Source organism: Mauremys mutica, chromosome 24, assembly GCF_020497125.1.
Source record: "Mauremys mutica isolate MM-2020 ecotype Southern chromosome 24, ASM2049712v1, whole genome shotgun sequence".
Taxonomy (NCBI): domain Eukaryota; kingdom Metazoa; phylum Chordata; order Testudines; family Geoemydidae; genus Mauremys; species Mauremys mutica.
This window is the reverse complement of record NC_059095.1, coordinates 9344127-9358555: the sequence shown is the minus strand read 5'-3', so window position 1 is coordinate 9358555 and position 14429 is coordinate 9344127. Positions and strand designations below refer to the sequence as shown.

Genomic DNA, 14429 nt, shown 5'->3' with positions numbered 1-14429 from the left:
CAGGTGTCAGAGACCTCAGTCATTTTCCTAAGATCCAACATAGTATTAGTTTCATGCTTGATAGGTAAGGCATTTTTGGAGGGGGATGGGTGTGATCACAGCTTACTCTGGCAGGGTAAAAGATCTAATAAGTCTCTTCCATTGAATTGTTTTGTTCCTAAAATGTCTGTTTTAAAAGGACAGCTTGGTATAAAAGTTCACCTTATGTTTAACACTTACATGAAGTAATATATTCTTCACCATAGTCTGTGCACATTTGGATTATAGTGCTGTACTGAGTTTCAGGTTTTTACGTAGCTTCTGTGTTTCTGTCCCTAAATTTTAGGATGCAAACAAGGACAGTAGTAAAGCATCCAAACCACACAAAGTAACCAAGGAGCATAGAGAGAGGCCAAGGAAAGACTCTGAGAGCAAAAACTCCTCCAAAGACCTCGAACGAGAACAAAGCAAGCCTTTGAAAGATTCCTCCAGAAAACCAGCTGAGAACAAACTGCCTAAGGACGAGAAAGCACCTCCTAAAGCTGCTTTCAAGGAACCAAAACTGTCCCTGAAGGAGACCAAACTGGAGAACACTTCTCCAAAGGGTGGACCACAGCCGGAGCCAAAATCTTCCAGCAAGAGGCCCTCCAATGTGGAGTCACCAAAGCCTAGCGCCAAAAAGCAAAAAAAGAGCAGCTCCAAAGGGGTGAAGAACATCCCAGGAACTTCTCCCCGAACCGCGTCTTCCTCATATCCAGAGAAGAAACAAACCAAGGAGAAGATGAATGCCAAAGTGGAGAAAGTAAAATCTGAAAGTGAAGCCAAGGAGATCAAAAAACCCGTGGAGATGGAGGAGTCAAATTCAGAGGATGAAACTTCTTTTAAATCAGAGGTGAGAGAGGGTTTTTCTCCTACCTGGCCTGGTGGGCATGTTGCTTGGGTTTCATCATGAAAAAATGCAAGCTAGATATAGTCTTTGATCTAGTCCTATTGCAAAGAGGACTAGATGAAAGTGAGATAATGAACTGTTAATGCGTGATAGTGGGACCTCAGATGGAAGGGGTGAGCTGGGCCGGGGGCTAGCATCCTTGAGCCCATGGTTCACCCACCGCCCATGTGTCTAAGTTATGGTCTGTCATTAAGATTTAGTTTCTTTGCAGTGACATTTATGGTACATGGTGTAGATCTGAATATACCTTCAACTTCTTTGGTGATAACATCATGATTTTGTGCCCTGGTCCCAGTTAAAGAACTGAGTAAATAATTTTTCTTTCGGAAAAGCATCATAAATGTAAAAATAGAATGTAGTGACTTGTCTGAGGCTGATGGCAAGAACAGAGAAGATGGTACCATTAGACAGACCTCAGAAACACTACCTGATGCTTGCTAGCCTAGCCAGAGGACCAAACTTACTAAGCGAAGGGTTCTTCTACAGATAGGCACCTGCAGTGGCTCCAGGATCATCACAAGGCCTCGTAATAAAATTAATGTGTGGCCCCAATCTTGGCTGAGTAGGTTTAGTTCTGTGGTGTAGATGTCTGGTGCTGCGATAAGCTCTACACCAGTGGTCCCAAAACTGTGGGGCACACCCCTTCTGGGGGGTGCAGTGGAGGAACATGGGGTGGGAGGCAGCAGGGCCTGGGCCAGCCGCCATGGTGGGCGAGGAGGGGGACCTCCCAGCCCCGCTCTGCCCCAGCTCCACTCTGGCCCTGCCTCTGGCCCCCACTCTCAGCTGCCGGCCCACAGCCCCCACTTCGGTCTGCAGCTCCGCTCTCTAGCCGCGGCCCCCTGCCCGGCCACATCTCCGCTACCGGCCAGGGCAGGCCCAGACACACTCCATTACTGGTAAGGCAGAGGGCGGGGGGGGAGGGGGGAAGACATGAGAAAAAGTTTGGGTACAGCTGCTCTACTCCCTCTTTTCCTACTGCCTCTCTCTCTGAGCTAGGGTGCAATTCCCTGCTCATGTAGACATATTCGTGCTAGGTCTCATCTGAGCTAGTGTGCTAAAAATAGCTGGGGAAGCATGGGTGCAGCGGCACAGGCTAGCAGTACTGAATACAGTCCGAGTCCCATAGGTACATACTTGGCACACTTAGCTCAGGCTGCTGCTGCCTGTGCCAACTCAGCTATATTACTATTTTTAGCACGCTAGCTCTGATGAGAGGTAGAATGAGTATATCTGTGTGAACTGGGAATCACACCCCTGGCTCAGAGTGTAGATGTAGCCTTGGTAAACTGAGAGTTCCATTCATTCGTTATCTCTCCTCTGTTTTTGATGGCTGCTGGGAGAGGCGAAAAGCCACTTTTACTCTCAAGGATGGTGGTTTACCTGTTCTGCATTGAATCACAGGAGCCCTTGGAGTGCTCCATTGGTGTATTCTGTGATTTGCTTTTCTGCCTGCGTATTTCAGGCAGAGAGCCGTAGAGGACTGGACCATGGATAGGACATCACGTACCCTCATGCCAATTTGGCTGGCTATGGCAGAGGGCATTTTTTCCAAGCCCGGCCCTTTGCATGACTTTTCCTTAATATTTTGATTCAGCATTAAACTCAGGAAGGGCCTTGGTGAGAACTGCATGGCATTTGGAAAATTGAAACAAGTGTGCAGAGAGCAGCATTCTGATTGTCCACTCGGTTTCCTGGTGGAATGTCCATGCACCCTGCCGCTCAGGATGAAGCTGGTCCCAAAAGAACTCCCTCCTTCCTGTTTAGAATGGGGTATAAAATGGTTTAGCTTCCCTCACTGTGGCAGGACGGTGGTCTTACCCACAGCAGTACGTAATACAATGTTTAGATCTAAATAAGAGTTATGATTTTAAATTCTATTGTTTTTATAACAGCCTCAATGAGAGGTGATACTTAAAAATAAACAGCTAGAGAGGCTTGTTGCTAAGTTAGCATTGGTGTTGACAATGGTCTGTAAAATAATCTGAGCCCAAATTTTGGTCAGCTTCTGGACACTTGCCAGAAGACTAAGGGCTACACCAGAGGTGGGCAGCCTTTCAGAAGTGGTGTGCCGAGTCTTCCTTTATTTACTCTGATTTAAGGTTTTACGTGCCGGTAATACATTTTAATGTTTTTAAGAGGTCTCTTTCTATAAGTCTATAATATATAACTAAACTATTGTTGCATGTAATGTAAATAAGGTTTTTAAAATGTTTAAGAAGCTTCATTTAAAATTAAATTAAAATGCAGAGCCCCCCGGACCGGTGGCCAGGACCCAGGCAGTGTGAGTGCCACTGAAAATCAGCTTGTGTGCCGCCTTTGGCACGCATGCCATAGGTTGCTTACCCCTGGGCTACAGTCCATATGCACAAAATTGAGACAGGTGTAGCTGTTGTTTTAAATATGGGGCTGCAGTTATGAAACATATTTGAGCAGTGGAAATTGGCAAAAGTAATGCAGCCAGTTGCAGTTGACTTTATTCATTTGTAACTGTAATCACATTAGTTAAAATGCTCTAATTTTTTTCTCATTCTTTTATCATGGTTATGTCAGTCATAATGTACAATATCCATCTGAGGAGGATATAGATAGAGGGACTTCAGGAGTGAAATGTTGACTTACCTGCCAAGTAGAAATTTTGGTTTTTAAAAAAAAGTAAAGGGGAAAAAAAAAAGCATTGTTACCCATCATCACTTATTTGTGTTTCAGAAGCTCAGAAGCTTGTCTCTCTCACCAACAGAAGTTGGTCCAATACAAGATATTAACCTCACTCACCGTGTCTCTCTGGTATCCTGGGACCAACACTGCATGCTTCACATATAGACATAAGAAATAGGATGTGGTTGTAAGATCATGTGTGATATGATCACCTGACATTCATGGATAATCCCTGCCATCCCAGGGAAAGGCAGAAAAGACTCCAGCTAATTTGTCTTGGAGGAAGTTCTTTCCAAGCTACTCCCCGTCCTCCCCACCCTCCCAATCAACTCAGGACCCATGTTTGAAAAGGCTTACTAGTCCTGAAAGCAGTCCTGGCAGGTAGTGTGCTGATGGGCCTTTAGCATGATTTTTATCAACCAAACCACTGGAATTACCTTTTTTAATAGTCTAAAACCTTAATCTCTGAGATTCACAGCATTCAGAAGCTACAACACACTGGTTTCTGACGTCAGCAGTTCTTGAAACAGTGGCCACCAAAAGTGAAGGTCGTGGCAAGAAAAAGCAAGACAGTAATCATGATAACCTGACTAAACCTAATAATCTCCAGCTCTGGCTGGTCGTGACTCAAAACTAGAATACTGTTTTTCCAATGGAATGTGGCATTGTTTCTACCCCAAGTTGGAGTAGCTGTCCTCAAATTCTCACTAGCCCCTTGGAAGAACAGTACTTTTTTGGCACCGATCTAAGACTGAACCCCTTGCCAAAGTAACTTTCAATTCCTGGCAAATTAGTATGAATATCAGAGATACAATGTAGGTGAGGTCATATATTTTATTGGACCAACTTCTGTTGGTGAAAGAGACAAGCTTTTGAGCTACATGAATGTTATAACCATTGAAAATACTTTTGGGTGTAATTTTCTCATTTCTTGTGTTGATATAACTTGTAGAAATATTAATGTGCATGGTGTGTATGAAGGGGAGGGCTTCCCCTTCCCTAGTGCCATCAGAACAGATATGTGCAGAGACCATCTCCCTTCCAGGGCACTGGGTCCAATCTAGGCAACTCCTTCCCTCAGCCATGTGGGCTCAGGGAAAGGAGACATGCCCAGGGTGGAGTCAGTCATCGAACCAAGCCATCAGAAGCAGCAACAGCAGCAGGTACCTATGGACTCTGGGACATCATCTGACCATGCCATCTACAGTTTTCATTCTGGACACACTGTCTTCTCTGCTGCTTAGCTCTGTGCTCCATTCCCCTTCCCCCCCTTCTGAGTCACTTTGCTAAACCCTTCGTGCTTTCCTCATTACCGCTCACTGCTTAGTATCCCCTTCCCTTTGGCTATTAATCACTTGCCTTTCCTCCTAATGCCACCACTGCCCCTTACTATGGGATATATGAGCAAATCAAGTAAAATAAACCAAGCGCCCCATGGAAATTACAAACAAGAAAAACAAATCATGGCACTAACAATGTTTTATCACCATAACGTCTTTTATTCTGGTAGGATATTTGTCCCTTTCTTCCATCCCTTGTCTGTTTAGATATTACACTCTTGGGGGCAGGAATTGCCTCTTATTGTGTGTTTGCATGTGGCGCTGTGTGCCTGGCACACATTGGTGCACCAATCCTGTTTGGAACCTCGAGCTACTATTGCAGTAGGGTTTTTTGCTGCACTTCCATAATGAAGGAGCTGCAGTTGTGACTCTATAATTAAGGTTGTAAGATGGTTTCCATTATCAATCTCATATTTATTACCATAAACTGTCTGACTTTTTCTGGTGAGTTGGAGGAAATATTTAATATATAGGAGTTTGGGAAAGCAATGTGTTTCTCAGTTTTCAAAATGTGTTCCAAAGTTTATTTGTTAAAATAGCATCCTAAACATCTTAGTCCAGAAGTTTCAGGTTAGTTTTATTCAGTCAACTTGAATGCAGCTAAATGCATCACATTATATTTACAAAGGCTAGGGGCAAAGTTGAGTTTCTCATTACACAAAATTGAAGCTGAGAGCTCAGTCCGTCGCTGATCATTTATAAACTCTGGTGGCTAAGCAAAAATATAAAAAACAAAATGGTAAGTTTGAAGTCAATGGCTCTTGTTCAATGAACCTATAAATTCACTGCACATCTTTTAGATCCTGTAAACTCTGAAAGTCAAATTGCTAGTGGTCATTGTTCTGTTTTGGGCTAAAGAAATTCCAAGCTCCATTAATGGAATTTGTATATTCTGTGAGTCAAGAAGTCCCTGTTCAAGAAATCTACAAGCTTAATTGAAACAGGTGTAGCTTGCAGATTCAGTAAACCTATTCAGGTGTCAGTGTGCATGTAAAACTACCTATGCAGTGTATATATAGGTTATGTACAATATGCATGTGTATAGCAGGGAATGACTATTCCATCAATGATTTTTGGAAATATAAACAATCAACATTTTAAGTGGAATAATTTTCCTGGAATTCACTGTAGCCAGTCTTATTCATAATGCAAACTCTGAACTCTTTAAATTTTAAAGCTGCTAAAACATGTACTGATAAACTGATATCTATTTTAAGAGCATGTATAAAAGTGAGGGAGAGATCACTCCCACAATCTGGAATGACATGAAGTGGAAATCTCAAAATAGACAAGTAAGAGTTGGGTCAGATTGTTCTAAAAGTAAAGATTCCTCTTCTTCCAGACTTAATATTACATTCTTCTCTATAGGTGAGGTGTTCAGTGACTCTCTAGACCAGTGGCCCCCAAAATATGGGGCATGTGAAGGGTACTTGGATAGGCCTCTCATTTGTTCTTGAGACTGAGCTTTTATATAAGGAAAAAAATTTTTCTAGTGGTTATGGTTGAACAGAAAATATTCAAAACCTGACGACAAGTGTAACATACAGTGGTGTCTGCCTGAATTTGCAAAGAGCCTGAAACAACAGTTTTGAGGTGTGAATTTCCCTATTTAAACTGGTGGGAACTAAATCAGATTACAATAATAATTCAGATGTTGACACTAACTATTTCACGGCTCCTCACGGTATGTAAGAGAGAAAAAGTATATTTATTAAGGTCTATGCCAGCATTTTCTGAAGTTGTGGGAGAGCATGGCATGAAGGATTAGCTGGGAGGCAGGGGAATGGAAGATGTAGAAGATGTGTCTTTTAACAACATGTAGCAGAGTTGCAGGGGACGATGTGTGAGATTGGCTTCATTTTTCCTTAGTGAAAGTTCAGCTTTCACAAGTTTAGGAAACTTCAAAACCATGATCTTTCTATGAATTGGGGATGCTTTATTCCAGATACACAAACATAGATAGTTAGAAACACACACAATTCCACCCTGGATGGAGTGGGGAAAGGCTACTTTAGGTGGTAAGGGAGTAGATCTCAGATGCAGCAGGTGACAGATACTGAGGAATATTGCAGGAGGAAATTAGTCTAATCAGTTGTTCTACAAAGACAAATATTTCACTCAGCTGTTAACTTCAGCCCAACTTTAAATTGTCCATGCTCACAATAATATGGCAGGTAGAACCTCGTCCAGTAGTCATAAACCCACTCCTAAAACAATCTCCTTGTCTGAGAAGAGGCCATGTAATTGGAAAATAGCTTTGCCATAGTCACCCTTTAGTCAGTAGTTTGGTATTTTTGTGTGCCCAAAACTATTGATTGAATAGGTATCGGCTGAAACTAGCTTATATGATCCCATGTCATAAAACAGAGACCCCTTAACCTAGGGTAATTTGAAACTGTAAATGCAAGACAAAAAGACCTTGTCATTCAGGACAAGAGCTTCCCGCTGAGTGAAGCATTTTAAGCATATTTCTTTGATATTCTGCAAGGAGTAGAGTAAACTGTAGCAAAGTGGTGTGCGGAGTGTGGCTGCCTGCCTTAGTAAAGTGGGCTGGACCAGGGAGAGCATGTAACACCTGTGCCGTGCACTCTTCACTGGTTGCCAGTCGCCTGGGTACATTCAAGAAGTTGGTTTTACCATCTATACATTTCTAAATCACTTGTAGCCCATGTACCTCAAACTCAGTACCTCCCTGTGACTCAGCACAGCTAGGGTTGCTGGAAAGTCTGGTTGAAAGGGTCCTGTACAGTGTCCAGTCAGGTTTTCTGGGTTGGGGAGGGATGTGAGGAGGCTCAAGTGACCGGGGAGAAGGAAGAGGAGTGAGTGGGGTGGGGTCTCAAGGAAAGAGGAGGAGCAGGGGGAGGTTCTAGTGCTCCTGCTGTAGTGTCCGGCTTTCAGAAATTAGAAAGTTGGCAGCCCTAAGCACACCTCCTTGTTCACCTGGAATGCTTCCGGTAACTGTCCCAGGGAGGCTCAAGGAAGCAGGGGGCAGTGTGAGTAGTGTGGGATTTTTTGCTTTGTTTTTTGTTGTCTCCTTATTCTTGGGGAAATGTTTGTAATCTAAGCTGTGCAAAGTGTGCCCAGCTACTGGAGTGCTGGGTGCCTCCCAAGTGTTTGAAATAAATGGATGCTAATGAATGACCCTTCCCCTAAGCAGTTAGTTGTTTATGAGGCCAAGAAGGTGCAGTGCAGAGGAAGAACACCTGTTAGTTGGTCAGATACCAGAGTTATCAGGGTGGCTCCCAGTTCAAAAGCAGCACCTTGGGAAGAGTAGCAGCACCACCTGTTCCCAGCAATCCTGAAGGAGCTCTGCTGTAGTTCTTTGGTTTCTGCTTAATAGGTTTAATCCTCATCGGCAAATAAATGTCTCGTGAACTTTCTGACCCTTGCTGCTATATGCCAATGTATCAAATATACCCAGTGTTAAAATGTTTACTTTGCCATGGAATAAGTTGTAACTGCAGAAAGATCGTATTTAACACTTGTATTTCCCTGGATTTGGTATGAGATACATGCATCTCTGGTGTGCTAGATAGTAAACCTACAACAGAAAAATAGAGAGAGAAAATACCTTCATTGCCTTCTTTTGCTAATGTTAAAAGCTGACATGCATGTTGCCGAGTCCACAGCACGCTCCTGTATAGATTAATGTTTCCTGGTATATACAATATATTAACCAATAGACAAGCCGGACTTTCAGACTCAGTATTCCATTGCATGAAATAATAACCATTGGTTTTCTAGGAGTATGCACAAATTAAAATGCTGTTACCTGAGAGAACTACCAAGAAATAACACTGCATTCTGTTACACAGAGGAACTTTAAGTAAATCTAGACCCCCAAAGGACTCTCTCTTAAAATGATTTGTTGTAAAGATTATTGTAATTATCTCTTTACTTTCTGCTGTTTTGGACTAGCATGCTTGATTTAGCTTTGACTGCCACCTTGTGGTCGCTGGTACTAAATAATGTGAGTGCTCTGCAAATATCTGATGCTACATGAAACACTGTAAAAAGATTTTAATACTTAATTTCCATATGTTACTAATAGCACCTATTAAAACTCCTATTTACTTGTCACAATTTTATACTGTTTGCTGCTTGTATTTCTGCTTGGAGGAGTGTCCCTGAATTTGATTTCACCTGTTTGGTCAGTTTCATTTTCAGGTTCTTTGTTGGAGGTGGCAAACAATTCAAGGGAATATTTGCAAGGGAGTATTTAGTTGTTTTCCTTGGCATTTTTTAAAGATGAAAACATTTTTATTAATCTTGGCTTTTGTTACAATTTCTGTAAAAATTTAAACTAGAGGCATATCACAGTTGTCTTGTAAAGCAGTCACTGCTTAGTTTAAAGATGTACTGTCAGTTTAAAATATATAGTTCTAAATAGAAATATTCTTAGTTTAAAGAACAATTTAGGGTATAAGGATTAAAGTAATTTTAAACATTTAACTTATTTTTCATGATTTATGCTAGTTGTTTACTTTTTGCACTTCATCTTTCACAGTGAAAATAGACTTTGTATCCAATTTCACTTCCAGGTTGTCACGTACTATTTCATGCCTTTTGAGATGGTTTGAGACTCATTAGCGCGGGTGGTGTGCATTGGAAGCTTGTGCTGCTGCTGTTTCAGCTGTCCTGGGGCTACATAATCCCAAAAACAATCAGCCCAGAATAGAGTGACCAGAGAGCAAGTGTGAAAAATCGAGGACCCTTTTTTTTTTAAGGAGTGTGGGGTATATAGTTGCCTATATAAAACAAAGCCCCTAATATTGGGACTTCTGGTCACCCTAGCTAGTCCAGAACCTTTCACTAATATTAATTGAAATTACATCTTTTTATGTTTTTTAAAAAAATTAGTGAGCAGTGCTGTAGATAAAGCGATGTAGAATGGAATGATGTTGTGACGTTCTTGATCACTGCTAGACCATGTTGCATTCTTTTCTGTGGATTGAAAGGTTAAGATTTTTTTCTCTTTTTTTTTTCTTTTCTTTTTTTTCTTTTTACCTTCTATGGGGGGTGAAGTCTGTCCACTCCAGTCCTTCCAACTCCAGTTCCAGCTCAGACTCCAGTTCTGACTCGGATTTTGAACCATCTCAGAAACACAGTCAAGGTGTGTTGCAAGAAGTGATATTCTTCAAAAACCTTCTCACTTGATTTGTATGAAGTGTTTTTTTACCATATGTTACAGTCCAGGAATTCCCAACGGGGATATAATAGAGGCTAAGGGGGGATATGGTAGAGGTTTATAAAATCATGAATGATGTGGAGAAAGTGAATAGGGAAGTGTTATTTACCCCTTCACGTAACGCACGAACCAGAGGTCATCCAATTAAATTAATAGGCGACAGGTTTAAAACAGAAGGAAATACTTCCTCACACAATGTACAGTCAACCTGTGGAACTTGTTGCCAGGGATGTTGTGAAAGCAAAAAGTATAACTGAATTAAAAAAGAATTAGATAAATTAATTAAATAAGTTAGATAAATTCATGGAGGATAAATCCATCAGTGGCTGTTAGCCAAGATGGTCAGGGATGAAGCCCCATGCTCTGGATGTCCTTAAGCCTTTGATTGCCAGATGCTGGGACTGGATGATGATTGCCCTATTCTGTCATTCCCTTTGAAACGTCTGGCATTGGCCACTGCTGGAAGACAGGATACAGGGCTCGATGGACCATTGGTTTGACCCTGCATGGACATTATGTTATCCTTTTTACACCACCATTCAACAGGCAGAAGTTAAACCTGCTTCCTAAAGATTATATAAAGCCAAAGATGTAGCTTGGTTTTGCTAAATGGAATTGATGCATGTTGCATTTACTATGTGATTTTATGCAAGGGAAGTAGTAGTACCTTATGTAAACAAATATTTGTTGCTTTGGTAGTTAATCTGTGGGCACTAAATATCTCTGGAACTGGCTTTTTCCTGCACAGTATGTTGGCTTCTGCTTTTATTTAATCTTTTAAGAGTTTTGTGATCTGTTCAGTTTGAGGTTTTAGTTTGTAAATTTGTTCAGTGCTGACTAAAATCTCGTGGCATCACCAGGCATATGACTTTATCCCACAAACTCAGTTTGTCCCAATTAATAGAAATTAGAGATGGTAAAGACCTATTAATTATATCAAGTTCATCTCCTTGCCAATGCAGGTGTGTTCCCCTTATTATATTTCCAGTGCTTTGTTCTGTCCAGCTTTAATTACTCAAAGAGATGGAGCATCCACCACTACTTTCAGCAGTCATAACAAGCACTGTGGTGCTGCAGATGCCACTTCTTGGGTGACACTTAAAACTTGCCTGGTGCGCACACTGTGAAAAGTGTCTGTTTTTATTTTAACACAAGCAGGGGAGTAGGGAAAACCCTTTAACTTTTAAGAACTTTTTTTTAATGTCCTTTTTCCAGTGAACTATGTTAGAAAACTGAATTTCAAACACTTCTTCAGTCTTGAGAAACACAAGCTGTGACATATCCTTGGATAGAACTTAAACATCTGTGACACCTGTCTAATAAATCGTGACTCTTCTGGGTTACCTTAGGGATAAACTAAGCCAAGTTTAGTTCGTAGCAGTCAAATAGGATTCTGTAGCAATCATGCTGAAGACATTTTGCATCTGTGTTAAACTGCTTTCCTCCCTTACCTCTAATCTCAGGCCCACTGCGCTCCATGGTAGAGGATCTACAGTCGGAGGAATCGGACGATGATGACACCTCTTCTGAGGAAGAGGCAGCAGTCAAAGCTAACCCAGTCAGCCGGGATTCCAGGTGATAAGGGGATGAAAGATACCTAGTCACCTCTTCGTTTTGCTTATGTTTTTATGTCTATGTAACTTCTGTGACTATAATTTTGTAAGAGAAAGGAAACGAGGGCACTGCCATGAGTGCTGAGTGGGGGGGTGGGGGGTGGGGGTGTTGAAAGGAACAAATTCACGGAGGTTTAAAGAAGAGGGCCTTGAGCAGTATTATGTGCTGCTAGACTCAAGGTCAATGAAGTGACTAAGGGGACTTGATATGGTAGAAAGCCCCTTAGACTTGAAAAGGAAGAAGTCATTAGAGTCTTGTGGGAGCTGTTTCACTGGAATATGGAGGACAGAAGTTGAGCTGGAAGAATTAGAGGAGAGAGACGAAGGGGATGAGGTCAAGGTGCTTGGAAATAAAGACATGGGCGACAAGGCAATGAGACATAGAGGTTGACTGAAGACTTCTGCAGAATCTAGGCTTTTTTAAGGGAAACCTTTAAACCTTCCGCCAGTGCAGTGTTGTCCTACTGAGGCTGCAGGCAGCCTGTGTCGTTCTTACTTGCTTTGCATTGCAGTAGCACGTAGGAGCTCCAGTCATGGACAATGGCCCTTCAGTGCCAGGCATTGTACAAACAACAAAATAAACTCCCCTCTCTCACCTTTCCCTTTAATCTCACTGCAGTGTTGATACTAAGGCCTAATATTTGTGGTGGTGGTGTAGCCGTGTTGGTCCCAGGATATTAGAGACACAAGGTTGATGTGGTTATATCTTTTATGGGATCAACTTCTGTGAGTGAAAGAGACAAGATTTCGAGCCACACAGAGCTCTTCTTCAGGTTCCAAAGCCTAATGATATTTTAAATGTCAGCACTGACTATTTAATTGCTGATGGTTTAATGGAGGGGATGCTGTAGAGGTAGTGTGAAGCCTGTGGGCATTGGGGGTGGCATTGGGAACTTGGAGATGCTGCAGAGAAGAAAATGCAGAAGGGATGGCGTGGGGGGATACAGAGAAAAGAAGAGATGGAGTAGAAATAGTAAGGATCCCAAAGGGAAGCGTAGCTTTCCATGGAGTGATGCTGGAAATGACTACGGTAATGAACAGTTGATTATTAGTAGTAGCAGCAGTAGTAAATATTTATTTTATGGTAACACACAATCAGGATTGGGGTCCCATTGCGCTGGGTGTTGTAGAAACACAGAAAAGAGACCGTCTGTGGCCTGTATGGGACTTACACCCTAAATATACCAGATGTTAAACTATCATTAACGAAGGGAGAGCATAAAGGCTTTAGAAGCACAAGCCCAGTTGACTTACAATGGGATTTGTGCTCCTAACTTCTTTATTGGCTTTGAAAATCTTTTCCTAATCTTTATTATTTAACAGCATATTCTAGGCTGTGACCATGGCAGGGGCTCTGCTGTGGACTGGAAGCAGTAATTCATCCTACACTCAAACCATGACTTGGGAACCATAATTGAATATGAAATTCATCTCTTTCCACTGAATGAGTTTGATCTGGAAAGACTAGAGAAATGGCGAGGCTGGCTGGCTGTGTAATCTTCTCCTTACCTCAGGTTACCAAGACACAGCCCAGAAGTGATTCTAATTCCTGCTGCTGATGCTCGCTGATTAGACTGTGCTCCTGCAGGACTTGGCCAAAAGCAGTTTCCTGTTTTAGTCAATGGAAATAGTTGGGTTTTGTCTGTCTCCCCTCAGGATATGCTGCTGTAGCCAAGAGCTGGAATCTCATGTTAGACACATGAAATCAAGCATTTAGCCCAGTGGTTCTCAAACTTTTTTACTGGTGACCCCTTTCACATAGCAAGCCCCTGAGTGCAACCTCCCCCTCCCCCCACGTATAAATTAAACACTTTTAAATATATTTAACGCCATTATAAATGCCGGAGGCAAAGCGGGGTTTGGGGTGGAGGCTGACAGCTTGTGACCCCTCCCCCCCCATGTAATAACCTCATGACCTCCTGAAGGGTGCTGACTCCCAGTTTGAGAACCCCTGATTTAGCCCAAGCTACAAAAATATACTTCTTTGATTAACTTCTGTCTATATCATAGTGACCAAAAAGGAGTGTGGAGGTTTCTAAGGGTCTGTCATTTATGGTCAACCTGTATTTAAATACAGTTGAAATTGTGGTGCTTTTGCATGTTTATACACTGAGATGAGCCTTCAGTGGAAATTTCATGATTTTCCTCCCTATTCATTGTAAATGTTTAGTGCTACTTGTGTACAGGACCAACAGCTCTGCAAAATGTTGAGCTTCTGTATGGGAACAAGTGCAGTAGCATGTCATCATTCGGAATTTATTATTCATTCTGAATTAGATTGAAATGTGCTGTATTGGAACTGCACGTTGACCGGAACAGAACTGCAACCTAAACTACAAAAAGATGATTTTTGATTCATGTATTTCTCTTATAGCTAAATAGCAGTTTCCTACTAACTGGTGATGTTAATTCTATGCTACTTGCTTCTCAGATTGAGTCTTAGCGACAGTGACAGTGACAACAGCGCGGACTCCTGCCTGCCGAGTCGAGACCCCCCTCCCAGTCAGAAACTACCGCCAACTAATAATAAGGTACTTGCAACGTGGGTATCGACACGATGCTCCTTTATTGGCTTTGGCTTGGATCTGCATCTCCTAAATAGGCAAGACTGAACACTCTGGGAGCTTTGCCTGTGGAAAGAACTGCAGGATTAGGCCCTTGAAGGGCTCATGTTAATTGGGGGAGGAGAGACACTATCAAACTTG

The 14429-nt window shown here is 42.1% G+C and overlaps 1 protein-coding gene across 5 annotated transcripts in view; it reads left to right on the top strand.

Moving 5' to 3' along the window:
• MLLT1 (MLLT1 super elongation complex subunit) overlaps positions 1 to 14429 on the top strand; it is a 58974-nt gene that overhangs the window by 34501 nt on the left and 10044 nt on the right. For 3 of the 5 annotated variants that reach the window (XM_044998974.1, XM_044998972.1, XM_044998971.1), the window contains exons 6-9: positions 326 to 871; positions 9940 to 10036; positions 11575 to 11686; positions 14156 to 14255. In XM_044998974.1, coding sequence (XP_044854909.1) covers positions 326 to 871; positions 9940 to 10036; positions 11575 to 11686; positions 14156 to 14255 — 855 coding nt within the window. The remainder of the gene's footprint in view (positions 1 to 325; positions 872 to 9939; positions 10037 to 11574; positions 11687 to 14155; positions 14256 to 14429) is intronic. The other 2 variants (XM_044998975.1, XM_044998973.1) reach the window with 1 other exon arrangement.